We start from the raw sequence: 27454 nt of genomic DNA, 5'->3' as shown, positions 1-27454 counted from the left end.
TTTCAAAACAAGTTTTGTACTCGCTTGAAAACATGGTCAGGCAATTTAGTCTTAAGAGCGAAATGAACACAAAATAAGTGTGACACCAAATCAGAGTACCATAGGGCAGCCACGTAAATGGTAGTTATCCTAAAATCAAGGGAGAAAGAGAGTGGGGTGGAACCCAAGGGGAATTTTTTTTTTTTTTTTTGCAGTACGGGGCCCTCTCACTGCTGGGCCCTCCCCCTTTGGGGAGCACGGGCCCCAGACGCGCAGGCTCAGCGGCCATGGCTCACGGGCCCAGCCGCTCCACGGCATGTGGGATCTTCCCGGACGGGGCACGAACCTGTGTCCCCTGTATCGGCAGGCGGACTCTCAACCACTGCGCCACCAGGGAAGCCCTCAAGGGGAATTTTTTACCAGTAGTATTAAGAGAACCACAGTTAGTCAAATGAGCCACTTGGTGGAAGAAAAGGCATAAGGTGTCTCTTTATTTACTGATGATGAGGTTCACCATGCTGGCGAAGTACACAGGAACTTAGTACCCCATGTGTTGATGAGGAGCATGAACTAAAAACCACATACAAGTTTGGAATCAGATAAATGTTGAGTTGGACTCCTGCTTGGTCATCTGTTAGCTGTGCAATTTGGGCAAGGTACTTAAATTCTCTGAGCCTTAATATGCCTACGACACCAGACTGTCATGAGAAATAAGAGTCTATGTAAGTAGCTAAAAACGCATGGGGCCCATAGCAGGGTCTTCATGGGTGATTACTCATGCTATTATGATTCACATTAATATTATATCAAGCAACATACTAGCTAATCAAGGAATAAGGAGACAGCCAAATGATTAGGCGTGAAGAGGAGTATACGTATCCATATAACCACCTGAGAGCTGGACAGCCTAGCGTCAGATCAGCATCTATGTGCTGATGCGCCCAGCCCTCTTAATTTCTAAATAAAGCAAGAAAATGGTGCCAAACAGATAAGAATACATGGATCCAGCCAGGCTTCTGGTTGCCCAGGAGTGCCCGGAGCCTTCAGCAAACCAGTAGAGAAAGAGAGAGAGAATTGCTCTTCCAGAGAGGGAAAGGGGTTGGGACATGGGCTGGTGCAGTGCAGAAAATAGAGGGAAGGAGCTGATGACAGTATTACTTGGGAGAAGATGACTGCAACAGGCCTTTATTACACACAAGCCTCAGCACATTCTTATGGTAATGATTTGTAGGCTGGTGCTGTTCATCTTAAGTTGCTGAAAGATACTTACGTTCTCATCTTTATTTTCTCAAACTAATGTTTATTTTTAAAAATCTCTTCTTCCATCCTCATTCTGTAGTACAAGTGAGTAAAAAAATTATCTTGTAGTGGATTTGGGACTTTTCAGAGCCCAGATAACATTTCAGGGCATTTTCCTTTTCCGAGTCCTTAGAGAAAACATACCTGGTAACCAGTGCTTATACAATGTCTAGGAACCTGACCGAATCATTTAAAAAATGTAGCCGTCTGGATATTTGGTCTAGGATGCTCAGTAAAACAAAAAATTCAACTATTGGTTATTCCTTCATTGAAATGCATAAACTGAGTATGTCTTTCAATAACTTATAAACATAGGCTTAGACTGATCTCCATAAGGAAGAAACATGAGAAATTACATGACTTCATTTGCTTTTTCTTATCGACTAATTGAATTTTCCAAGCAACCGAGAAATTTAAGCATATTGTCATCCTCCAAAGCAAGGAGATCCCATTCTCATTTCTCTCCCAGAATTGTGAAGCATTTCCCCCCTTCCATTCATGGGCTAGCTGAGATACCTAGATGCAATATTCATTGAATCCTAGACACCAAAGTCAGTTTTCCTTGGGTTATATGTGAGTTAGGTCTTTGTATTTTTTATTTTAGTGAATTTTTCTTGGCAAAGACCCTGCTCTTCCTGGGAGCTGATTGAGCTTCCGCAGAGCCAATGTGTTTCTCAGTTCTCCAATTTAAATGCTGCCAAAAATTTCCTAATGTGTGCCATGAGAAATTCAGCAGCACATAAAATGCCATTCATTAAAATAAACAGTTAACTAAGCAACCCTTGGCAAAAGACACAACCCATCTGACATTTGAAGCACTTGGGACCTTCCAAAGGAAATAATTAAAGAATGCTTTAAGAAGAAATACCCCCTGCTTAGCAGTCATAATTGAAAAATCACAGTTCCCAACCTGGAGTCTGTATACTTTTTAGGGTCTTTAAAATTAGAAATGAAGAACAGTTACGAATGCTTATTATGTCAACAAACCCGGAAAAGGCTACGTATTTACCCACGCTTAGCACAAGCTAAATAAAACAACTATTTGCATAGGCTATAATTCGATCAGCTCCGTGGGATTACAGAAGCTATCTCATTTTTTCATATAGATGGCGTTGATAAATTTAAGAAAATCAAACAATTCCTTAATAAATACTATTTGTTTAGTAGAGGAAATCTCTCAAAATGTATAGTTCATGGGAGATAAATAGAGTTATGAAATTTGGGAAGTAGTCATGTAAACAAGATTTGAGGGTGATTATTTCACAGAATGCTTCTTTGCTTTTTAGAGAAGTAGTCACTTATTTACTTAGATGACGACAAGCTCTCCCCTCTAATAGTTTAAGATCTTACACATTGAAGACTGTACTAGTAACAATAATGGCTACTCTTTATTTACTCAGTGCCCAAGACCAAGCACATAGTACTGTATGTGCTTAAATAACACTACAAAATGAGTATTAACCTCATTTGATAGAGAGGGAAACTACTTCAGAGAGACTAAGGAACTTGCCCAAGGCAGTGTAGCTAATTAAGTAGCAGAGCAGAGCTGTTTGAATCTATATCCATATGAATCTATAGCCATATCCATATCCATGTCTGTATATCATACAGTGCATTGCCTTCATCAGATAATATTAAAACTACGGAGAGATTTACACAAAATTTATCAGGAACAAGTCTACTTTGCAAAATCTTTTCATCTCGGGTGCTAAAAACAACAGCTTTGGCTGCCTTAAATGTCAGCTTCCTCTGTTTTCTTTGAGGTTTCTCAGGTAGAGGCATGACTGAGAAGTAAAGGCTGGCATCCGTAGCAAGAAAGGGGACTCATACAGCTTGAGTGCTCACCAATTAGATAAGCAGCACTTGAAATCTCAGGTCCAGGAGGCTTAATTGAGTCCCACAGTTTTTATTGCTGAAGGGAATTTAACTACCATAAAAACAGTCCCATGGAAAGAAAACCAAAAAAATTATATATTCCTGGCTGTGGAGACAGGCATTCAGATTCTGCCTTGTCCACTACTTACTGGCTCCATACTTACTAGTTGTGTGTCTTTGGACAAGTGGCCTTTCTTCTTGAAGGGAGGCACATTAAAGTGGAGCCAGAGGGCACTTTGCTTTCTCCTGCACTGACAGTCATTCACCTGGTCCTCCAAATATCTCTGATGGACTGGTGACCCACTCCTGGTATTTTACTCCAAGAAGTTCTGCCAGGACCTTGTAATTATTGTGAAAGAATTGGTGTGCTTAAAACTGCATTCACTGTTTCTTTTTTTTTCTGATTTTCTCTCTATAGTTGTGTATCTACCCTGCAGCTAACAAATAATGTAATTTTCTGGCATGAGGCCAGATTCACTGATATGTTAAACTCAAAATTATTATAATCACTTATGAATAATAACTTTACAAATAATTATAATAACAAGTATGTAATTCTAAGCAAGGTATAACTTCCTTTTGCTATTCAAGTCTCTTTAAGTGAGTTTGAATAAATAATTTTGCCACCAGCTTTGACTTACTACATTTTAGAAAGCTAGATCAGAACAACCTCAATAGTTCTGTTGTATATATTTATCTTATCCATGCATAAAACAAGAACCTCTGTATGATACAATGTGTAAACATTATTAGAATAATTAATGTAAATGGTTTGGTAGGAGGGGCATAAGATATATTAGAACATATTATAAAGCTATAATAATTAAATGAAGTAGAACTGGATCAAGAAAAAAAGAAACATCAATAAAACAGAATGGGGGACTGCTCTGGTGGCACAGTGGTTAAGAATCTGCCTGCTAATGCAGGGGACGCGGGTTCGAGCCCTGGTCCAGGCAGATCCCACGTGCCGCGGAGCAGCTAAGCCCCTAAGCCACAACTACTGAGCCTGCACTCCTAGAGCCTGTGCTCTGCAACAAGAGAAACCACCACAATGAGAAACCCTCGCACTGCAACGAAGAGTAGCCCCCTCTCGTCGCAACTAGAGAAAGCCTGTGCACAGCAACGAAGACCCAATGCAGCCAAAAATAATTAATTAAAAAAACAAACAAAAAAGCAGAATAAGATGCTCAGGAACAGAACCTTGTATAGGTAAGAATTTACCCTCCTACACTGTTGGTGGGAATGTAAATTGGTATGACCATTATGGAGAACAGTATGGAAGTTCCTTAAAAAACTAAAAATAGAGCTCCCATATGATCCAGCAATCCCACTTGTGGGCATATATCTGGAGAAAACCATAATTCAAAAAGATACATGCACCCCAATGTTCATTGCAGCACTACTTACAATAGCCAAGAGATGGAAGCAACCTAGATGTCCATGAACAGAGGAATGGGTAAAGAAGATGTGGTAGATATATACAATGGAATATTAGTCAGCCATAAAAAGAAGGAAATAATGCCATTTGCAGCGACATGGATGGACCTAGAGATTGTCATGCTGAGTGCAGAAAGTCAGACAAAGAAAGACAAATATATGATATTGCTTATATGTGGAATCTAAAAACGGGATACAAATGAACTTATCTACAAAACAGAAATAGAATTACAGATGTAGAAAACAAATGTATAGTTACCAGGGATAAGCGGGGGGAGGGATAAATTGGAAGATTGGGATTGACATATACACAGTACTATATATAAAATAGATAACTAATAAAGACCTACAGTATAGCACAGGGAACTCTCCTCAGTACTCTGTAATGGCCTATATGGGAAAAGAATCTAAAAAACAGTGAATATGTGTATATGTATAACTGATTCACTTTGCTGTACACCTGAAACTAACACAACATTGCACATCAACTATACTCCAATAAATTTTTTTTTAAAAAAGTGATAGTAGATTCAGATGTTGAAACTTTGGCATATCCAAAAGAACATACACTGGTATACCATGTCATTGTGAATCAGTGGGGAAAGGACAGAGTCTATATAGTAAATGGTATTCATGCATATAGTGAAAATATACTAAATGGTACATTATACATATGGCCACCCCCTCAGAAAAATGTAAAATTAAATGATGGAGGGAGCTTCACTGAGCTCATGAGGCTAGAGATGTAGAAGAACATGAGTTGGTTAATCTAGACATAACATTCAGTGCCATCATTTTGTTACTGTCAATCAGTTTGAAGATACCAGTTTTGGTTGATAGGAAGATAGTTTCCCTTGGGAAAAAAATAGTGGCTACTTTCCCCTCATTGAGACTAACAGATGATTTAAAAGTTTCTGGATAAAGCAGACATGCATTGCCCCTATTAGCAGCATCTGCTGGCTTGGAATAGAAGCTTTAAACCCTAATTTATGGTGCGTTACATTCTGCAAGATCATGAAAGACTGTTGCTGAAAATATCTTCATCATTTAGTTGCAAAATAACAGTAAACATTGCAAGTTTATTGTTTCTAGTTAACTTTTTCAGTGTCTTTCTAAATTCCATTAGTGGGGGAAATAACAGCAAGATGTTTTCCCCTCAGGACTTTTATTTTTATATTTGAGCAGCAGCTCATTGTGAAGCTAACGCAGTTTTAAAGTTAGAATTGCCTTTAAATCAGTTACAGTTCCCTTTCTGCCATGTTGCAGAAAAGACAGCTGCTCTTCGTTTGTAATTGCTTAAGGGCCTCTGATGATCCTGTGCCTGAGGTAGAGATAGTTCATTGTTCTGTTTATTTAATTTTTTTAGCAGAGGTTTTTGAAAAGAGTCCTGAACAGTGAAGTCCCCAATACTTGTTCATGATCAGAGCTTGATGCCCACTAGAACAGTTCCTTAGCTTATCTCAGCTTCATTTTACTCATCTGCAAAAGAGAACTGATCTAGTTTTCAACCTTTTTTTTTGAGTCAGCATCTCAAATCTCACATTACTGACAATCATTGTTCATTTTTGCTATATACATATATTTTTTTCCCAAAAAGCATTACTGATTTATTGCATATTTAACGTGAGAAAAAGAGACATTCTTGTTTAATGGAACTCGAGTTCTTTTGCCACACACCCATATGCCACCGAAAGCTTCATTAAATAGAGCTGTTACCCCAGGGACAATGCAGTCTTTTAGCTCCTACGGTTAACTTGTACAGATGGTACCCAGTGTTGTCTGCCGACTTGAGGCAGTTCACTGATGGTGGAATGAGGGAAGGACAAGCAAGAGGGTTTTTCTTTTTCTTCTTCTTTTTATGAATAAGATGTATTTGGTCATGCTTAATTGGAACTAAGCAAAAAAAATTTATTTCCCTATATTGCTTAAACGAAATATTTTTTCTCTTTAAATTTCAACTAATTTTTGGTGTCAAATTAAATGTCATATGCCTTTATTGAGAAATGATGTTATTGGTGTCTGTTTTCATGTTCCATAATTAGTTTATTATTATATTATAAAAAATGTATTTTGGTATGGGGAAATTTTCAATTTAGTTGAACATTTTATCTGCACATAATCTCTAAATAGAATTAGATAATGAGACAAAAACCACCAAATCTTCCCCCCCCCCAAAAAAAAACCCTTCTTATCTTCCAAAATGCCTTATGTAAATCTCCTTAAGATTGAGTTTCCTCAATGCTGTCTTCTTTTTAAAGAAGTATTGAGCTACTTTGTACAGGGCTTGTACATCTCCTACACTTTCCTTCCCATTTCTACCCTTTCTCTGATCCACTCCGAATACATAAGTCCCTGCACCTGGATGCATATCTGCCTCGATGGACATATTCAAATTACATATGAAAACTTCTGTGGTGTGACATTCTCAGAAATTCTAAAATCCTATTAGTCCCTTGATGAGTTAAGTTCAACAAACTTTTTTTTTTTAATCTTTTTATTATAAGCAAGTTCTGTGCTAGGCGCTCAGTGTAAGAAAGTAACTAGCATAAGAAACTTGATCTTGGGTAGATGATAGGACAATAATGAGTACAACGATTAAAACAATGCGATCATCATGCCCCTTGCCTCTACCCTGCTTTTATAATTATCTCTTCATGGTGGCAGGAACACTAAGGAAAGTCTGTTTAATTTTTTTTAATCTTAATTGTAAAGGACTCTTTTTTTGGTTTTTTTCTTTGGCTACTAGCCCTTCCTTTGGAATGTGCGAAGCTTATAAGGGCTAAAATTTGTTTTTAGCCAAGACTTTTTTTTTTTTTTTTTCCGGTACGCGGGCCTCTCACTGTTGTGGCCTCTCCCGTTGCGGAGCACAGGCTCCGGACGCGCAGGCTCAGCGGCCATGGCTCACGGGCCCATCCGCGCCGCGGCATGTCGGAGCTTCCCGGACCGGGGCACGAACCCGTGTCCCCTGCATCGGCAGGCGGACTCTCAACCACTGCGCCACCAGGGAAGCCCTAGCCAAGACATTTTTGACCCTAGACATTGAGTAAGACCATTTATATATTTTAGCCAAGAACTTTCTAATTTTTGAAATTATTAAATATTTGTATTTGATATATAAATATATTGTGTTTAATATACATGTGTTTAACGTATATAAATATATGCCCGTTTATATTTTGGTGTGTATATGGTATATATACATATGTATTGTCTACTTATCTATCTAGAGATGTACAATCTATTCTAATTTACGTATATTTTTTTCTGAACATTAGTGATAGCGGGTTTGACATGTATTACATTTAAACACATTTACATTGGGAAATGTGTAAACTCTGTGTGTGTATGTGTCTGTGTCCACATATAGTTTACACATACATATATAGCAAATATTCAAGAGAAATTAAACTGGTGTATTCTCAGTGGTCCATATTTTATTGGACTGAACATGTGCACAGGGAAGTGATTAAAATTGCATTTTCTGCAGTACCTTACCTAACAAGTACTTACCTGATTAAATTGAAAGTGTGGGGTTTGAAAAATCATTTCAAAATAATAAATAAGTTAATGTTAGGGATGAAAGTTGTGATGCAGTTTATGTCCTTTTCCCAGCTGCTTCTTATCTAGGTCATGGCAAAACAAATGCCATTACTCCCTACTTGCCTGAGTGGTCCTTATACTGTTCACTTACTGGCTAACTCTTGGTTGTACTTCGAAATGAGCACACTGCTTTAAGTAGATGGTACATGGACAGATCACAGATAGGAAAAAAGAAGAATTGAATTTGGATATTTGAAATATTCTGACTTTTTCTTAATAGAAGAAAAACATTAAGTGCATTTAAAACAAATAAAAAATAAAACTAAAACAGTCTCCTTAAATTAATTCTTAAACCTCCTGGACTTTTAGAATATAGTCTGTCCTCCCTATCTGTGGGTTCTGCATCCACAGATTCAACTAACCAAGAATGGAAAATACTCAGGGAAAAAAAATACCAGAAAGTTCCAAAAAGCAAAACTTGAATTTGCCATGCACTGGCAACTTTTTGCATAGCATTTACATTGTATCAGGTATTACAAGTAATCTAGAGATGATTTAAAGTATATGGGAGGATGTATGTAAGTTATATGCAAATACTATGCCATTTTATATGAGACTTGAGCACCTTTGGATTTTGATATGGGGTAAAGTGGGAGTGTTCTGCCATAGATACCGAGAGAGAGGACGGTGCGTCTACATATGTATACATATTTGTATATATAATATCCTAAATGACATACCTGTTTAAAACGACATTATAGTCCTAGAAACAGAGAAATAAGACCCTCTGCCTAAACTGGGCTTGAAAAGACGTTTTAATCAATGGTCACATGAAAAAATTCCTCTGCTTAATTGTGATATTTGATTCATTTAGAGAGATTTTAATCAGGACAAATGGAAAGAAAATACTGTTGTTTTTTTGAGAACAGTCCATGTAATTTATAACAGGGTCATTCTTTTTGCATGGTGGCAAGTAGCTGTTTGATTGTGAATCTCCTACTTAGCAACTGCTATCAAAAACTCAGTGAAATTTCCTACTGAGACAAAGACGAAGTTTGAAGTTAACGTCATTAGATATTCAAAAGGAGTATTAGACACGGTCACGATGAAAGACATTCAGTGATCTCTGTACACATGTACTGATAAAATAGGATAATGTTACCTATTTCCTAGGTTGCTCGTGACGAATAAACATATAATACGTGTAAGTATCTTGTAACATAGCCTGGCAGAAAGTAAACCCTCCATACATCGGAATTGATTTCTTCTTGAAGTGTCGGGGTGTCGGGGTGGGTAGTTGTTGTTCTATGACATAAAACCCCTCTCACGAGTGAAAGCGAAACTCTCGGGATCACCAGCTTCCTGTATATAATTTCTGGCTGAGAAACCTCATCTGCAAAGAAAGCCTTCACTGTACTTCAAACTACAATAGGGCTATCAGAATAAAAAAGAAACTTCGAATCTGCTTTGATCTCTTTGATCCTACTGTTTGCAGCTCTATTAATTACTTTAATACACTGACCAATCATCTACCATGTGCCTTGTTAGCTGTTACCCTTGTTACAACATTAAGATTGTACAACTCCATTAAGTCACTGTAAGAATGATAATATTGTTATTCATAATGATAACAGCCACATTAATAAGAGCAACTACTATTTACTTGAGTGCTTACTCTGTGCCAGGTCCTGTTCTTAGCACTTTAACTGAACCTATTGTTCATTTTTTACAATAACCCTAATGTGGTAGATGTTATTATCCCAATTTACAGATAATATTGAGCCTTTTGCAAGGTTGAAGGACTTCCACAAAGTCACAGGATGGCAAGAGGGTGAGCTGGAGTTCTCTCTGAAAGCTGAATTGAGAACCAGATTCCTAGGCCTCACTTGTGATTGCTTCCAAGAATGAAGGAGAAAACCAAGACTCAGATTAAAAGGAGTCACTCATGTTCTCTCAGGGAGGGTCATGTCAGAGTCAAGATCTCTGCAGAGAACTCCGACTCTGACTTCAGTGATTATTTTACCACCCCTCCTACTCTCATAGTTAACATATGAAAAGTCTGATCAATGCCTGTTAATTAATTAAATTAATTCAAGAGCCCCATTAAGACTTCTAAGCTAAAACATATTGATAACAACAACAACAAAGGTCATGATCTGAGTGGCAGATATCTTCCTACTGATCTGCTTATTTCACACATACTTACCTCCTGTGGAAAGAGATTTATCTATCAGCCACCAGTTCTTCAGTACCATCTGTACAAACCTTAGATAGATAGAATCCTTGAGGCATGCCTGTGTACCTGAAGATGAGGTGAACATTCTCTTTGCTAATGGAATACGGGTTTCAATACATCTCAGAATAGGGAACGATATCCTGGCATCAAAACCACAACTGTGAAAAGCCAGATAAAGAGAAGGAACAATAGGGCATCTTTTACCTCTTCCCCAAATCACAGAGATTGAGGGGAAAAAAGCTCAAGGATTTATGGATTTGACATGCCTTTCCTTTTTAGATGTCTGTTTTAGAAATTAAGAAACCGAGACAGAGAGAGGTTAGGCAGCCTGACTTAGGTAAAAGCTTTGTGATTAAACTAAGTCTGTATCCAGACTACCAAACTTCTGTTCTTTAGCCTACTTACTCCTCCTGCCTTTTTAGGACTATTATCAAGATCAAATAAAATACTCAGTGACTGTTTACCTCAGATTTCCAGCCTGGGCATATAAAAACACAAACATACTACTCCTTTTCTTGCCCATTTAAGTATGAGTGACATTTTGAAAATTCTAACAAATGTTGGAAGAAAGGGAAAGATCATCATAGCAATGTGTGGAAATTGTATGGCAGCTAAAAGATAACAAACAAAACCCAGCAAATAAATAACAAAAAACCCAAGACGCCTTTTATGTTTCTATTCCTTTGGAATTTATGATATAATTTCATGAAGCAGGGAAGTGAAATTCAACATTTTGAATTACTCTTCAAAGAAACTGAAAATCAGTATCCACAAAGAAATATTGATTCCATAAAAAGATCCAGGGCTTCCCTGGTGGCGCAGTGATTGAGAGTCCGCCTGCCGATGCAGGGGACACGGGTTCGTGCCCCGGTCCGGGAAGATCCCACATGCCGCGGAGCGGCTGGGCCCATAAGCCATGGCCGCTGAGCAAAAAAGATCCAAATAGGTGTGCAATAATATCACCAATTGTTAAGATGATAAAGTGTAAGGAGATTTGTTGAAAGTTGAAACTATTAAATAAGTTACAATTTTTAACATAATAAGAAAAAAGATACGAATAATTATATATGATTGAAAACCATATTACCTCAGAAAGAAGCAAAAAAAAAAAGATTTGGAGTGCTTACTGGCTACTCCGTGTTATTATAATTGAACTATATTCAGGTCATATTAAGAGTAAGTCTAACTTTAGAAAAGTTGAGTGATTATGAAATCTGGGTCAGCTGAAGTAGTTGTGTAGCTCTGAGAGCTATCAGCCTGCCTATCCAATATTGCCTTTCTGTCTTCTAGAGTTGCCTTTCAAAGAATACAAAATAAGAAAAACAAACACACTGTGTTTCTCCTCAAGATAGTTCTTCTATGAAAATTATTCTACACCTGGAGAATTTTAAATCAGGTGTTTTTACTCTAAAAGTAGTTTACACCCCATAAAATGAGTTTGAAGGTGATAGGTCAACTTGCCATTTGTACGTAAGTTTCCACACTTTCCTAGAGAAACTAGCTAAAAATTATAGCTAGATTATGAGATGGGTCCACAATATTGCATTCTGTTATATTTTAACTATATTTGTAAATATTGTTATTAATAATAGTCTATAATCTGGGAACTAGGTTAAAAAAAAAGTGAAGAAAGAATGTTATTCAACTCTCAGCAAGTATTTATTGGGTGTCCGCTCTGTGCCAGGTACTGATCTTGTTGTAAGGTTTTTGCCTGCATAAAGCATAAATTCTAGTGGAGAGTCATACTCCCTTTTTGGGGTGAGGGGGTGGTGCATGGCTCACCCTAAGTATTGTGATCTAGGGAATCCTTACGTTTCTTCTCCATCTCCCTGAACCTCACTGAATCACCAGGGAACCCAATTCACTCATGAGATTATAAATCCCTCGCTGAAATTCTCACCTTCAATTGCCCTAGCCCTACATGTTTTCAACTTTTTGGTAGCTGATGTGGGACTCATGAGGCAATATATCCTGCCTTATATCTACTTGCTCATGTCAGAAACATCCAATTCCATTGCTGTGGTTCTATTTCATGGTGATGTGTTAGCATTGATCACCATTACCATCTGCATCATTTGGGTCAGAAAATACTCATTCCTGATCAATATCTATGTCAAAGGAATATCCATATATTAAAATATAAATCACCAGGAAAAAATGAAAACCAGTATGCAGGTTTAGGTAGCTCGAAAATCATGGTGAGAGGTTATAAAACTTGGAAAATCATCCATGAAAAGCATTTTATCCACTACTGAAGATTCCCAAAGAAAGGCAATCCTAAATCAACTTTCCCAAGGCTTAATAGCTCTTTCTCTTTTCTAGGAAGTATGTTTAAGAATTAATCTAATTCCTTTTTGTTATTGCTTGAGTTCATTTTCCCTTCTTTTGTTGTCAGTAGATGCTTGTTAAATCTTTATACATATTTGTTCAAAGAATAAGGGATATGGTATTCTTTATAATAATCCTTCTTCAAGATAAAGGTAAACTGAAACACCAGGACTAGCATTGAAAAGATGTGATTTATTTAGTTGGCATAAATCATGTAAAAAAACACCAATTATATGAGTGTGCTTAATTTCTAACCATTTTCTCATAATGGATTAATTTAGAACTAATATATCTGTGTCTCCTAGATGATAATAAAGAGATGATGATATTTATTATCATGCAGTTTGATGTAGTTGATGTTTATTAAAATCTTACAATGTGCTTGCCATTGGATTGTTTGCCATGTAGATTTTCTCACATGCATTTTCTTCTGTAATCATTATGACCATCCTGTAAAGTATTATGTCTCTATGAACAAAGCTCAGAGATCATACAGTTATGTAGTGCTAGAGATGGAATTTGAGCTCAGGGCGTCTGATACTGGAGCTTGCACTCTTAATCACTCTAAAAAATAAAGTATCCATTAACAAATCCTATCAGGAAATTAATCAGCCACACGATTGGATCGATTGGTCGTGGGTTTGGAAGAAATAACAGCTGTCTTGACCTGGTTAACTTGATAGCACTAATCAGACACAGGCTTATTTTTTCTGTTATGCAAGTATAGTTTTATACATGGATAAATGAATTCAGAAACTGACAGTGTTGGCTGCTGTGAAATTTCGAGTGCCTTCGTAAAAGCATTTAGATAGTAATCTGAACATAGATAACTAATTTATCCTTAAGTCTGTATGACATATCTTTTGGAAATGTAATTATCCATGGTATGGATTTTGTAGAGAAAGGGTATGAATCTCTATGTTGAAATAGCTATGGATTTATTAAGGTGATGTGATAGCAGATGCATGATATTGTGAGCCCTGCCAGTGGATTTGTCCAAAGTGCTATTTGGAGTCCCCCAGAAGCCCTAGGACTATTAACAAGCAATGAGAACTACCCAGCCACTTTAGATGAAGTGCCTTTGGAAATGGGGGTACAGGACAAACTTTGTTCCACATTTGTATACATTAAAAGTGAAATGGAACATTAGTAATATAGATTGAATGGATTTAGGATAAACACCAAGTTCCAGAGTTAGCTAACATTATTCAAACAGTTACTAATGCAGGGCAGGGCAAGAGACAGCTTCTGTATCTTAGTCATATTTTATGATTTTTCTGAGAAAATTCAGGATGTTTTTTACCTCAACTTGTGATTATTTTACAAAGTTAATATGCACCATAGATATATAGACCATAGAAGAGATCCTGTATTTTAGGTTACTGGTATACAAAAGTATCTAATTTCAAATATTTTAGTGATGGCAAAACTGAAAAACCTCAGTACTTATATTTAATAAACAAAGCATAATAGCCAACTAACAAAAGCAAATGGTTCTATACATGCTTGGAATAATGAAAGTTCTGTGCAGATTTATTCAAGTTATTTGAGTTAACTACAGGTACTTTGTGTGTGTGTGTGTGTGTGTGTGTGTGTGTGTGTGTACACATTATTTGAATGAAATTAGATTAGAATAGTTATGTTCAATAAATTGATACCTGGATTTTATTTGGCTGAAAAAGCTGTCTTATACATCAAAAGGCACTAAACATTGTATGTCTTTTCATAATCTACTTGGAAATTACATGAACTGATGACAAGTTCGAAACATTAAAATATGGGTCCAGTTTCTCACTGCTCTCCTCTGCCTACAGGTTGTGTATAAAAATAATGATGTAAGGCTGGAATTATCTCGACTTGCCAAGCAAGGAGACCCGAAGATGAAGATTCATGGAGTGGTGGCCTTTAAATGTGAGAATGTTGCAACTTTGGACCCAATCACCTTTGAAACCCCAGAATCTTTCGTCTCTTTGCCTAAATGGAATGCGAAGAAAACAGGCTCCATATCATTTGATTTCCGCACAACAGAGCCAAATGGCCTCATCTTATTTAGTCATGGCAAACCACGGCACCAAAAAGATGCCAAGCACCCACAGATGATAAAGGTTGACTTCTTTGCTATTGAGATGCTGGATGGCCACCTTTACCTCCTCCTAGACATGGGGTCAGGTACAATCAAAATCAAAGCCCTGCAGAAGAAGGTGAATGATGGAGAATGGTATCACGTGGACTTCCAAAGAGACGGACGGTCAGGTAATTTATCATTTTTTATGCTGTTTATCTGCTGGAACACCACTCCTAAGGAATTAAAGCCAAGACATATTAAAGAGTTCTTGCATTTCTGTCTTTAGGGTAAAGGAAATTGTTATTATTTCTGTTTCACATCGTAAAAGAATCCGAAGGAGCTAATTAATCATCATAGTTGGGCATCAAACCCCAAATGGCTTCTAGAATAGCTTCTTAAATGAACATTAAATGGATAATCAAGTGCCAAATCTTGCAAGAAATTTTATCTTGAATTTATCTTGAATTTGCAAATGACAAAATTCAGTGTTCTTGTGTTTCCAATTATCTCTCGTCTCATTGGATGTTTGGAGGTGCTTGAAGTGGCAAATATAAAATATGAAAAAAATTTCAATGATTCATATATGAAATCCTTAGTTGAATACAGTACACTTTTTTTATCCAAGGTGGGTCTATGGTATCAAAAACACTTTAATCAATACAGTAGGATTTCAAGGATGCAGGCAAAACTCCGCTGCCTTCCAGATAGCTTCCCTTTCTGGTGAAAGAGGTTTGGAATTCCACCAACAGGAATTCATTTCTCTGGCTTCCTTTCGCTGCACGTTTCTTTTTTCTGGAGTCGTGCATGTGAGGTGGGGGAAGGAGAGGATGTTTGTAGTGAAGGCCTGAAGAAATAACGTTTACTTGCTCTGAAATGTGGAAGTAGATTAGGGGGCTTAGCGAGTTCCCCCAGCCTGTTTCTGCCAGAGTTAGCAGTTCATTTCCTACTTAAGAACCTTCAGACAGAAGACTTAAAAGGAGGATGGGAACATGGACTAATCTTGTGTTTTGAAATATTAACTTATGGATATTATCACTTGACTTGAAATACATCTAGCATTAGGTCTGTGGGGGCAAAAGTCATCCAGGCAAAGGAAATAGCATTTGTGGAAACCCAGAGAGCGAGAGAGGGAGAGAGAGAGAGAGAAGCCATTTGTTTCAGGTCTGTAACTATATATTATGTCTTTTCCTTTCTTCACCCTGTGCTTTCATGCTGATTGTCCTTCTCACTTACAAATCAGGTTATCTTCTTATAATTGAAGACGGCTGAATATAAACCTGGCCACTCTCCTCCCCTCTCTCCCCGACTCCCTTATTTGCTTTTGTACTATACCATTCACTCTGGATTTTCCACTAAATACCAGGGTAAGCTTGGCCTAAGCATTTTTTTTTTTTTTTTTTTTTTTGCGGTACGCGGGCCTCTCACTGTTGTGGCCTCTCCCGTTGCGGAGCACAGGCTAGGGACACACAGGCTCAGCGGCCATGGCTCACAGGCCCAGCTGCTCTGCAGCATGTGGAATCTTCCCGGACTGGGGCATGAACCTGTGTCCCCTGCATCGGCAGGCAGACTCTCAACCACTGCGCCACCAGGGAAGCCCTGGCCTAGGCATTTTTTTAATGGGCCTGGCTTTCTTTCTTTGTAAAGCATGTTGGGAAGGACCCAGTATTCAGTGGATCCTAGACCCAGTGACAGGGGATCAACAGCGATGGGGGTAGCAGACTATATTTTTGCAAAACTTTCTGGGGGACTTGACGATCAGCCAAATTTGGGAACTACAGATCAGATGACACCTAGTACTTCTTTCAGATCCAGGAATCTGTAATTGCCATCCTAGTTTAGAAGGACCATGCTGAAGCCCTGGGGTGAGCTCTCCTCGCACTCCTTTCACAGATTGCTGTGTCACTTGTTTATTTCTGGCTTCTCTACAGCAGAGCAGTTTCCTATTTTACAATTATTCATGCCTTCTTTTCCTGTTTATTGATCAAGAAGATCGTGTTTGCCTTCCTAAAGATATCTTTTTTGCCCACTAAAATAGAGATGAAATGCATGAAAATTGGGAGGGAGCTAGGGGTGACGGTGGAGAGTTGAAGGACAGTCAGAACCTATTACTCTGATCCCCAAGATATCTTGGAGATTCTGTTTCTGCCTCATCCCTCTCTGGAAACTTGGTCTCCCTACATTCTTTCATTCCCCTAAAGATGTTCAAAAGGAAGATTAGTTACCATTCTGTGCAATCTGTGCTATGTTGTCATTTTTCTCCAGTATCTTAGATAACTGACAGTAGACTTAAAGATTTTTTTTTTTTTTTGTCTGTTGTACTATACTGATTCCATTAGGAATTGGATTCCTCTTTGTTTTCCTGATTTAAGCTGAGAAGATTTCATTGATAGGAATACAGAAATATGGCAGTAGAGGGCCTCCCTTTGGCTTCCCCCAGCCTGTTTCTGCCAGAGTTAGCAGTTAATTTACTACTTAAGAACCTTCAGACAGAAGACTTAAAAGGAGGATGGGAACATGAACTAATCTTGTGTTTTGAAATATTAACTTATGGATGTTATCACTTGACTTGAAATACATCTAGAATAAAATTTTGAAAATGACTTTTAAGAATATATATAATTTTAGTCAGACTATAACAATTTAACTAAGTGGATATCTTTTGGAAGTTCAGAGGGGCAAAAAATATTACACTTAAGATCAATGAGGTATTTTCTAACTATATGAAGAAATACATGGTTAATGTCAAAATTTTAGTAAATGCAAAATGATATAAAAAGGAAAATAAAACCATTCATTATTCATTTGATAATGATGATTTATACCTGGATATTTCTTGCCAGTCTTAAGTGGTGGTGCAATTAATTAGTTTCCTAAGTTCCTTGGATGACCTATTACAGTAAGGATCAGATAAATACCTTAATCCTCAAGCCGAGGAAAATCTACTTTTGCTGTTTGAGCTCTTTAATTCATCCAAATAACCAAAAATTTATTAACTGCCCTGTTTATTCCTTCATTGGAAAAGGCCAGAGCAGAAAATATCAACTTTAATTTACAAAGTTCAATGCTGGATGGGAAGAAGAAAGAGATGCCTTAAAAAAGTGTTATTTGCAGTAAGAAAGGAGATAAACAAAATGTGGGATTTTTGTCAGACTCCAATGGAAAGATTTAGTATGCTTGGTTGTGTTTTGATGGTAAAGTACTTTTATTCGATTATGATTTCAGATTAGTGAATTGGAACAAACAGTATAAAAAGCAATGCTCATTCATTAAACCAAGTTCTGCCTTTACTAAATTGAGAAAAAAAGAGAGCTCCTTATGTTGGCCTAGCTCAAGGGAGCTTAATGTAATTTTAATAACTGCAGCTGTTAATATTTTATATATAGTATTTTAATTAAGTTCTGTATTTGCACACTGCATTGGTTTGGTATAAAGTAGCTTTTTAAAGATTGAATGAATAGCTATACTAGCTTTTATTTTATTTAAAGGATATTTCTGAGTTAGGCTTGGTGAAATGCTAAGATTTATAGCTCAGTTAAAACTAAGAAACATAGAATTTCAAGAACTAGTTTCATCCATTTTTCACATCAGTTATATTCAGAGGCTATATGAACATTGCTCTTACTATAATGTGGGAAACAATGTTTATATGACAAGAGGGCAATGTGGGCTGATTTCTGACTCATAGACAATGAAGGTCATTATCTATTGATTTGCCTGGGATCCCCCTTAGCTGAATATTTAAAAACATTTAATGAGCCGTGTTATCTCCATTATTAAAGTAGAGGGAGCCCAGACGTAAGAGTTATTCCTTCTTTTATTGACCATACTAAAGTAAATAGGACTAAAAGCCATGGTCATTAATTTGATGCTAATAAAGTTTGGCTGTCTTATCAGAGACAGTGTTAAAACTGTATTTGGTAGACAGACTGAATTTTTGATATTCCCCAGTTTATAAGGGGAACCCCTGTATGACAGGGACTATATTCTTTATGTTTATATCCCAGTGCTTTCTTAGGCAATAACAGTTGCTCAATACATATTTGGTGTGAGAAAAAATAAAGAATAAAAACATGTGAATGGCTCAGTGCCAACCCACCCCAATATTCTAAAAATAGTAACATCATCATTACTCTTGAAGAATAATAGCACTCTTCTAGTTGTAAATACAACTTTTTAAAGAATTACATTACTTCCTGAAAGCAGTTTAAACAACAAAGGATAATAGATGCTGTCCTTCTTTTATGAATACAGTTCCATCCTCCAAACCCAGATGTCCAAAAAAAAAATGCGGTGAGGAAGTTAAACAATTGTTAGAGAACTGTGAGAAACCTCGTACAAAAATGACAACCTTTTATGAGAACAGGACTGCTATTCCTGCTTGTTCCTGAGCTCCCTGTATCATTTAGCAAACACGTAGGTAGAAGGAACATTAATCCTGAGGGAAGGCATTCACTTCTTTCTGAGGGCTGGGATAGGCACGCTACTGAGGAGGAAGACAGTCCCTCAGGATGTCCATCTTTCTGGTTACCTGCCCTTCTGTCCTTTGTTCACTAAAAGGTGGATACCTGAGCCCTTTGTTTGATAAGAAATATTGTCTTCATCTGAATACTTTTCCAGAGCTTCATTTTCAGCACAATTAATTGTATTGGGTTATATGTCCCTTCTTCCATCCTGTGACCTGGGGAAAGAAAGAAGCACTTTCCCAAACTTTGACTAAGAGTGTTTGGTCTCAGTCTTTCCGTGCAGTGTAGTTTCTTCCGTGGCCAGCTTAGTCGATGACTGGGGCCGTGGGAGGCTAAGTAGACTAAGCCACAAGTGGCATTTTCAGATCCTGCACTAAATTGGCAAAGGAGGAACCATACCAAGTGCCAGCCTGATTTTGTGGATCAGAGTGTATGGTTTGAGTGCCACAAAAAGTGGATATGCTCCATAGATGGTATAGCTACTTAACAGAGCCAAACCCCTAAGTTACTGAGTTAATAAATATGATTGAAGGGGCTCATTACTCTGCAAACTTTGCAGGACGCGCAGCTGAACATTTTCTTACCAACCCTTCCTCCCTTTCCAGGGTTCCCCTTTGCACCTCTTTTGCTCCCAAACTCAACACAAGACAGCTTACCAGGTATTTAACTAAAGCATGAATTGTGCTAAAATTAGGAGGAGGTTAATGACTGTTTTCTTGGGGCATGGATATTGTTTAAATTTGTGTTAAGCTATTTGGCTGAGTCAAGCGTATCGTCTCAAGTATTTTTACAGCAAACTACCAGTCTTTTTTTTTTTTGCAAACCATCATTACACATTGAAATCAAAGAGAAAACTCATTATTCTTGTCAAATTCTACTTGTGTACAGCAGGGTATAGCAGATTGTATCAGCAGTTATTCATGGGTAAGCCCACATTTAACAGCTAAGAAGCCATTGAGATTTGAATTGAAGTCATAGAGTTCCAGTTTAAGAACTAGAAATTACAGAGGGAAAAGCAAAAGGCTCTCTCCCAAGTACATAATTAGAGGTTTATAGTAATCACTGTTTGATGTGAACAGCACTTTCTAGCTATCTATTACCAGCACTGATTTCTGTGTATACCATTCATGAATCTCCACTCTTACGCATTTCTACTTGAATGACCATTAGACGATTTTTCCATTTAGGCCTTGATTTGAATTGGCCCTCTGATTATAAACATTCCTCCCATGCTTCTACCTAGTAGCCTGTTGCAGACATTTGAAATAACATTAAGTAAATGTATAATGCTTTATTTTGTACCCATGTCCATAAACCATTACCCATCCGCGGTAAGACTAAAATACCTTATCAATAATTTATCAATTATTTGACTATGCTAATGACTAGATGGAGTCAATTTTGCATAAAGTTATTTTACATTTTATTAAATTGATCCTCATATTTATTTATTTATTCTGAATGTGTTTTAAAAAAAGATAGTCATCTGTTTCCTTCCCCTCCCGTTTAAAACATTTTCAGTTTTACATATTTTCCTCTAGTTTTTTAACATGTAAGTATATTTTATATAGTCACAATTGAAGTACAAACTTACTTTTTCAGACTATTTGGCTAATATGATGTCATAAACTCTTTTTTACTCAGAAGTACCCAAGTAACAAAAATTATTCTCTGTGAGTTGTGAAAAGAGCATCTAAGAATCAGAGCAGAGCTTTGCACAGGCACCTTAACCAGGCTTGCAGGGTTGTAGGACTCAAATGTATTACCATATACAGTGTCTGTGGAAAAGAAAGTCACAGAGACAAACATTGGCAGTACCCGTCTAAGCACTGCCCAAGGGACTTGACTACTTCACCCCTGCTACAGAGATAGAGGCAGGTCATCTTAATTGAGATGGGGGCGGGGGTGTCAGAACATCCTAGGCTAATATTATTAAAGCTCCCATCGTGAATGAATAAATACACATTTGGATTATAAATTGACCTCCCTAAAGAAACATTCCATATCCTGTGACAGTTAATTTCTCATGGAGAATTAATAACTTGGCCTTCTTATTTTATACATTGGTCTTATGGGCTTGGTAAATATCAAACTCTGAGAGGTGGAACCTCTCTCTCTAAATTCACTAAATCTCCTTTCCAGGCCCACCCAGCCAAGGGGCAGACCCTGGACTAGGGTGTCAGGTGCATCTTCAAGAAATAGGCATTTAGCTGACCACACCAGCCGCAGTGGCCGGTACTGTGGAGCGCGGCGTGGAAATCTGGGGAATTTCTGCAAAATAGTAGTTTAACTCCTGCAAAACACATCACTTGGTTGATATTTACAACTTCCCAGCATTGTCTATGATCATTTTTAAAACTCATAGGTATACATGTATTGCTACGAGTATGTGTGTTTGTACATGTACCTGTGTTTAATTCATGGCGTGTCTGTAACGTATAAATATGTGCTGTTGGTGAAAATGTTCAGGCAGTTCAAAAAGTACACAAGTGAAAAGTTTTCCTTTGCCACACACTCCCCTAACCAATTCACTCCCACCTCCGTAGGTAAAATAATTTGGTGTTGAAAAATTCCCAGATATTTTCCTATGCACCAGCATATCTGTAAATATAATTACACATATAAAATACATGTAGAGCTTCTTTTTTACATAAACAAGATCACTCTTCACCAATTATTGGGTGACTTAAAAAAATACTGAGAACTTTTTCTATGCCATTCTTTGTAGTGACATCAGATATCCCTAGTTTGACTATATCAATATTAACTTAACCATTCCTCTATTGATGGACATTTAACTTTTTACTTTTGAAAAAATTTCACTGTTCTAAGCTAATTTATAATGAAAGTCTTCATATTATATGTTTATGCATATTGGTCAGAGTTTCTGTAGGATAGATTCTGGGAATTGGAATTGCTGGGTTAATTGCATTTTTAATTTTAAAGATAATGACAGGTTATTTTACTAACAGACTGTTTCAGTCTACACTTTTATCTGCAGTATATGAGTTGCCCTTTTCTCCTCTCTCATGGCCTTTATTAAATAATATCGAACTTTTAAATTTTGCTCCAAGATTTATTTTGTCATATATCTGTTTAATTTCTGAAATTCCCAGCTCACAGTAATCCAAGTAAGCAGGAAACACATAGTAATAAGCAGAAAACAGAATATTAAGATTGTTTTTTGTTTTGTTTTCAAGCAAAGTTTATTCAGTCCATGTTATAAACCTAGTACATAAAATTGTTTTTAAAAAGACCGAGAAAACTTAAAAGAAAGAAAGAGTAAAGAAAAAGAAAGAGTAGGGAAGGAAGAAAACTATCCATTCATAATCTCACTACTCCAAAACTCCCTTTATTAATATTTTGTCTTTTTTTTTTAATATCTATTTATGGGACTTATGTATTTTGCATTTTGCATCATACCCTGCAATCAGTGCTTCATTCTGCTTTTATCACTTATATTATGCCTTTTTACTGAGTTTGGATTTGTTAATAGAATACTAAATTTGACAAGTAAATTTATAAGTTTTTGGAATCTGATTCTCTTCTGCAATGAGAGGTGAAGCAGAATTGTAGATAGATAAAATTTATATTTAACTAAAATTATTCTAAGCAGTAATTTCAAAAATTTTTACTCACTGAAGAACTTTAGTGAGCATCCAGTCAAGTCCTTTATTTTGCATCAGAGCCACATTGAGGCCTAATGAATCTATTATCTGGCTAAGCTCCTCAGCTAGTTCGTTGCAAAGCTAGAACATGAAAATTGGTTTCCTTTGACCAGGCAAAATCATTTCCTATTACAGCACACTATCTTCTACCCCCTCATTTCCCAATCACTTAAACTTTTGCAGTAATTTAAAACTTGAAACCAAATTAACTTATTTTAAATCTCACCTTTTGCTTCACGTTTCTTTTCACTCCATAAACTAATCTTCTGGAAATGGAATAGCCAAGAAAAACTGGATGAGAAAAAGCGTAGAGGCTAACACTTTATAAATACCAGATCAAATCATGAAGCTGATTTCTATTTTTATAACTAAGAACTGTTTTCAACAGTTTTCCCCCTTTTATGTATACTTTTACATAAATTGTGAATTTATATTATTTACGCTTATGAATATTCTTAAATAAATATTACCTTATCTATTTATCACTTTTGTTTTATCTTTTGCACATGCCATGAAAACAACTAGGTTTAAATGTTAAGTTAATGTGATTTCTACATTAAGATGATAAAAGTCCTATGTACACAAATATATTTGTTTTTAGCTGAAATTTCATTTCTTTAAAAGCAAAATAGCACAGCAAGGTGCTTCGGATTCTTCAATACTGAAGCATGAAACACTGATCCAAGTAAGTTCCCAAATATGACGACCATCTACAAGTTATAATAGCTCAGATATAGCAATGTTTTACATAAAATATTTGTTTAATTTGCCAGAAACTTCATGTATAATTATAGTGGAAGAAGGTAAAAATGTGTGAAATAATCAAGCTATTCTAAAGAGAACACATCAATATTTGCAGTTCCTGGAAAAAAGATAGAGGGATAAACCAATAATATACTCAGATTTTTGTTTTCTCTTAAATATTTATTTACATGTAGTCATACCCCAAGCTTTGGAAAATACTTATTTTCTATTGATATATACAGCTGTGGCAACTACTCATCTTTAATGATCAATGAATAAGGTTGAAATAGTCATTTCATGTTTTCTTGGTAACCAGTACCTTTATAACTCGATTATAATGAAATAGGCACTTGAGAACCTTAATATTGAAATTTCAGTGTCCTCTGTAAGTGTTAAATTGATTTAAATGGATTCAGTGATTCTATGATGAGTCCTTTGCTTGGGTGAAAATGTCCTTTGATTTCATGTCAAGAATAAAATCATTAAGGAATTAGGGATTCAAATCCCTTACCAGAAATATTAGTATTTCAGGATATTTGCACATGTGTAGGCTAACATGTCAATCTCTATTTGAGTTTGACTAAGTAATAAAATATAATTATTATTTCAAATAAATTTTTACTCTTTGAATCTTCAAAATATAAAAATAATCATTTCTGTTCCCACTCAAGTTCTGCCCTTTCCCTTCTTTGCCATCCCTTTTATAAAGATTTTCTAACATATAAGTCAGTTGGCAAAGCATCTAGAGCATACGTGTAGCTGATTTTTGGGCATGGTTGTTCCATTCTATTATGTTTGTTTGCAGAATATTACAGTGAATAATATCTAATACATGCATTTGCTCGTTGAGACTCCATACCTTGAATCTGGGGCCAAATTAATGAGCTAATTCCTCTTGAAGTTGAAGTTAGGATTATATTTCTTTTGCTTCCTCTCCCACCTTTCATGGCTTCTTCTTCCCATGAGAACTGTAAAACTGTCTCTCAAAGGGATGAAAAGGAGCTATGAGAAAAACAACCTTATCCTTTATGATAGTGCCCTCTCAGTGTTTTTTGAACTATAGGTTACAGCCTGCTAGTTGTTTCTGAAATCAGTTTGGTGGGTCATGTCTAGCATTTGTATTAATAAACTTATCTAATAAGAAAACATTATCGGAGTGCCTCAGAGGTAGTAGAGGTAAATACTTTCCTGTTAAACGGTTATTTCAGTGTGTGTGTGTATGTGTGTGCCTGTGTGTGTGTATGCACTGGGCTACATGTAAACCGCATGAAACCTGTGGATTAACTTCAGGTGTTGTGATCAGAAAGCTCTAATCTAATCACAAAGTTATAGTGAATATCTTACCCTGGACACAATGAGCACATTCATAGAGACATATCTGAACTTAGATACTTCGTTCAGAGCAGGCACTAACGCACCATAAATAAAAATTACAAGACCTAGTCACCCCATTCTGTCAGACAAACTCTTAATAGATGAGTATCTGAAACACTTGGCAGCAGATTTGCCCCGAGAGTATAGGCACACTGAATATGGAAACTCCAGAGTGTACCGAGCTCTGCAAACTATGCAGAGGACACAGAGTTGAGTGTTATGCAAGCCACCGGATGCCCTCATCTCAGGAATCCTCCAAGTATCCTTAGTGTCAGAATTATAACACCACAAATAAGGACAAGACAGTTTTTCTAAGTGTTTTCCCCTCCCTGAGCTAAATCAAGCTTGTTCCATGAATAAAAAGGCATATGGGAAAAATTGCATATTTTAAAGATATATCCCCACTCTTGTAAAACTTTGTCATTGTTCACTTGCTCTGTGTCTCCTAGCTGTTGTCTCTGAATATGACGTATTCATTTCTAGGAAGTCTTCTTGAACTAATTGGAAAACAGGAGCTGGCATCTCTCTCTCTTTTATCTTAAAATCCTAAAAGTCACTGTGTTCATTGCATACAACACTTTGCTTTCCACATTTTTTTTTTTTAATGTCCACCTTACCTTTTGTCATTAACACTTAACTCTTTCTCATCATTTTCTAACTTACATTAGCTGCTGCAGAGGTTAGGGATCATCTCAACTCACTTCTTAGGGCATTTTGAACAGTTAAAAATGCGTGTAATGAAATTCTATTTAGAAAAGTGTCACCATTCTCTCTCAAAATTATATATTTAATTTCCCCTAAATGATTTTAAAAATATTTTTCTAAGTGGGATTTTCCGGTTCCTGTATGTTCCTAAATGAATTTTCTTCTAGACACTTGCACAAATGTGAACAGTAAAAACAAGCACTTTGTCATTTTCCCCTTTTGCTGCCTCCTTCCAAAATCCTTATTATACCCCCCTCTTTGGAAGGCCAAAATAGCAATGCCTTTGAGTGTTTCTCCCCTAGGAGCTTTTTCCATTTCTTTCTGTGGAAGTCTAGAGAGACAAATGTCTTCTTAATGACTTGGCCGGCGCAAGGTCTCCGTCAGCGGCTTCCATGCCCTTCTCCCTCACAAAGACAGATCCCATTACACTGCCCATATCGAGGAGCACCCCTCTGCTGGGATTTGGGAGTCTCCTGGGAACAATGCAGGGCCTGGCAGCCCTGTGTGCTTAGATGCACGTTTCACGTTCACCACAGGCCATAGTTCCATTTGGAGTGGGCCTTCGCTAGTTGGCGAAAGAACTAATTTCCTACCCACCCTCTACACACACTACCCTTTCCCTTCCCTTTCTGTCTCTACCTCTGTACCCCATATTCTGTCTTCAGGCCTCTCCCATTTTGTCTGCACTATAAATCCCTGAGGCTTCTAATCCACTTTCTCTTGTTAGACTCTGGGTCCCTAGTCTGCTTTATGGTCTAGACCTGAGAAAGAAATCTGGGATAATCTGGAAATGGGTCAATGTGGTGTCCTTTTCGGGTATCATATTTGTATTTTTACAAAGATCTTTCTGAAGATAGAATATTAGTGAAATTTTGAGTAATCTGGTGGTACAGGATGAAAGTTTTGATCAGGAAAATGCCTGCTGTCTTTCTTTTTTTCTTCTGTTAATGGACTCCATAAATATATAATTTTTTCTGTGATCCTCAAATAATCCCATGTGAATGTCTACCTCTTCATCCTATGCTTAAGGCTAGGATTTCCACGTGTTTATAAACTAATAGAGTTATTTTCCCCTCACATTGGAGTGAGGAAGAAAAAACAACTTGTCAATAAGTAACTAGTTTTTTTTTTAGATAAGTAAGTAACTAGTTTGTTTTTAAAAAAAAATAGTAAACACCCAATTTGACTTGGTTCTTGTGATGAATCATGATAGACAGCATTTATGTAGTGCTGACTACAAACCAGACACTTTACCTGTATTATTTTATTTAACACTCATATGAAGTAGGTCATATTACTATGCCCATATTATGAATGAGTAAACTGAGACCATAGAGGCTAAGCAATAGATTCATACAGCTGAGTGTGATAAAGTCAGGTTTTGACATAGATAATCTGTCGATGTGTTGTGTACAATAAAAACAATGAAGCCAGTTAAGGATGGGGGCACAACACAACCTTTCATTGGTTTGCAGATGCATACCTGCTTTGAAAATGAACACTAACCAAAGAGAGTCTGACTTTATTCCAGAGAGTGATGTAGCATGCCAATTTCTCCTTCTTTTTCTTCCTTCCTTCCTTCCTTCCTTCCTTCCTTCCTTTTTCCCCTGAACTCTTAGGGGCTGACAAACACTCTTTCTTGTCTGTACACTTTGGTTTTCATTCCCAAAGTGAGATAGAACCATTTAAATGACAGTTTTCCTTATTCTTAAAGTTATTTAATTCCACATATTTCTGTTCA

The 27454-nt window shown here is 36.8% G+C and overlaps 1 protein-coding gene across 17 annotated transcripts in view; it reads left to right on the top strand.

The window, feature by feature from the left end:
- Positions 1-27454, top strand: part of NRXN1 (neurexin 1) — a 1113124-nt gene that overhangs the window by 475064 nt on the left and 610606 nt on the right. For all 17 annotated transcript variants that reach the window (XM_024753585.1, XM_024753584.1, XM_024753583.1 and 14 more), the window contains one exon: positions 14509-14947. In XM_024753585.1, the coding sequence (XP_024609353.1) occupies positions 14509-14947 (439 nt within the window). The remainder of the gene's footprint in view (positions 1-14508; positions 14948-27454) is intronic.

This window comes from Neophocaena asiaeorientalis, unplaced genomic scaffold (genome assembly GCF_003031525.2).
Source record: "Neophocaena asiaeorientalis asiaeorientalis breed wild unplaced genomic scaffold, Neophocaena_asiaeorientalis_V1.1 scaffold171, whole genome shotgun sequence".
Lineage (NCBI taxonomy): Eukaryota > Metazoa > Chordata > Mammalia > Artiodactyla > Phocoenidae > Neophocaena > Neophocaena asiaeorientalis.
The sequence above is the reverse complement of the archived record's forward strand: the minus strand, read 5'-3'. Positions and strand labels throughout refer to the sequence as shown.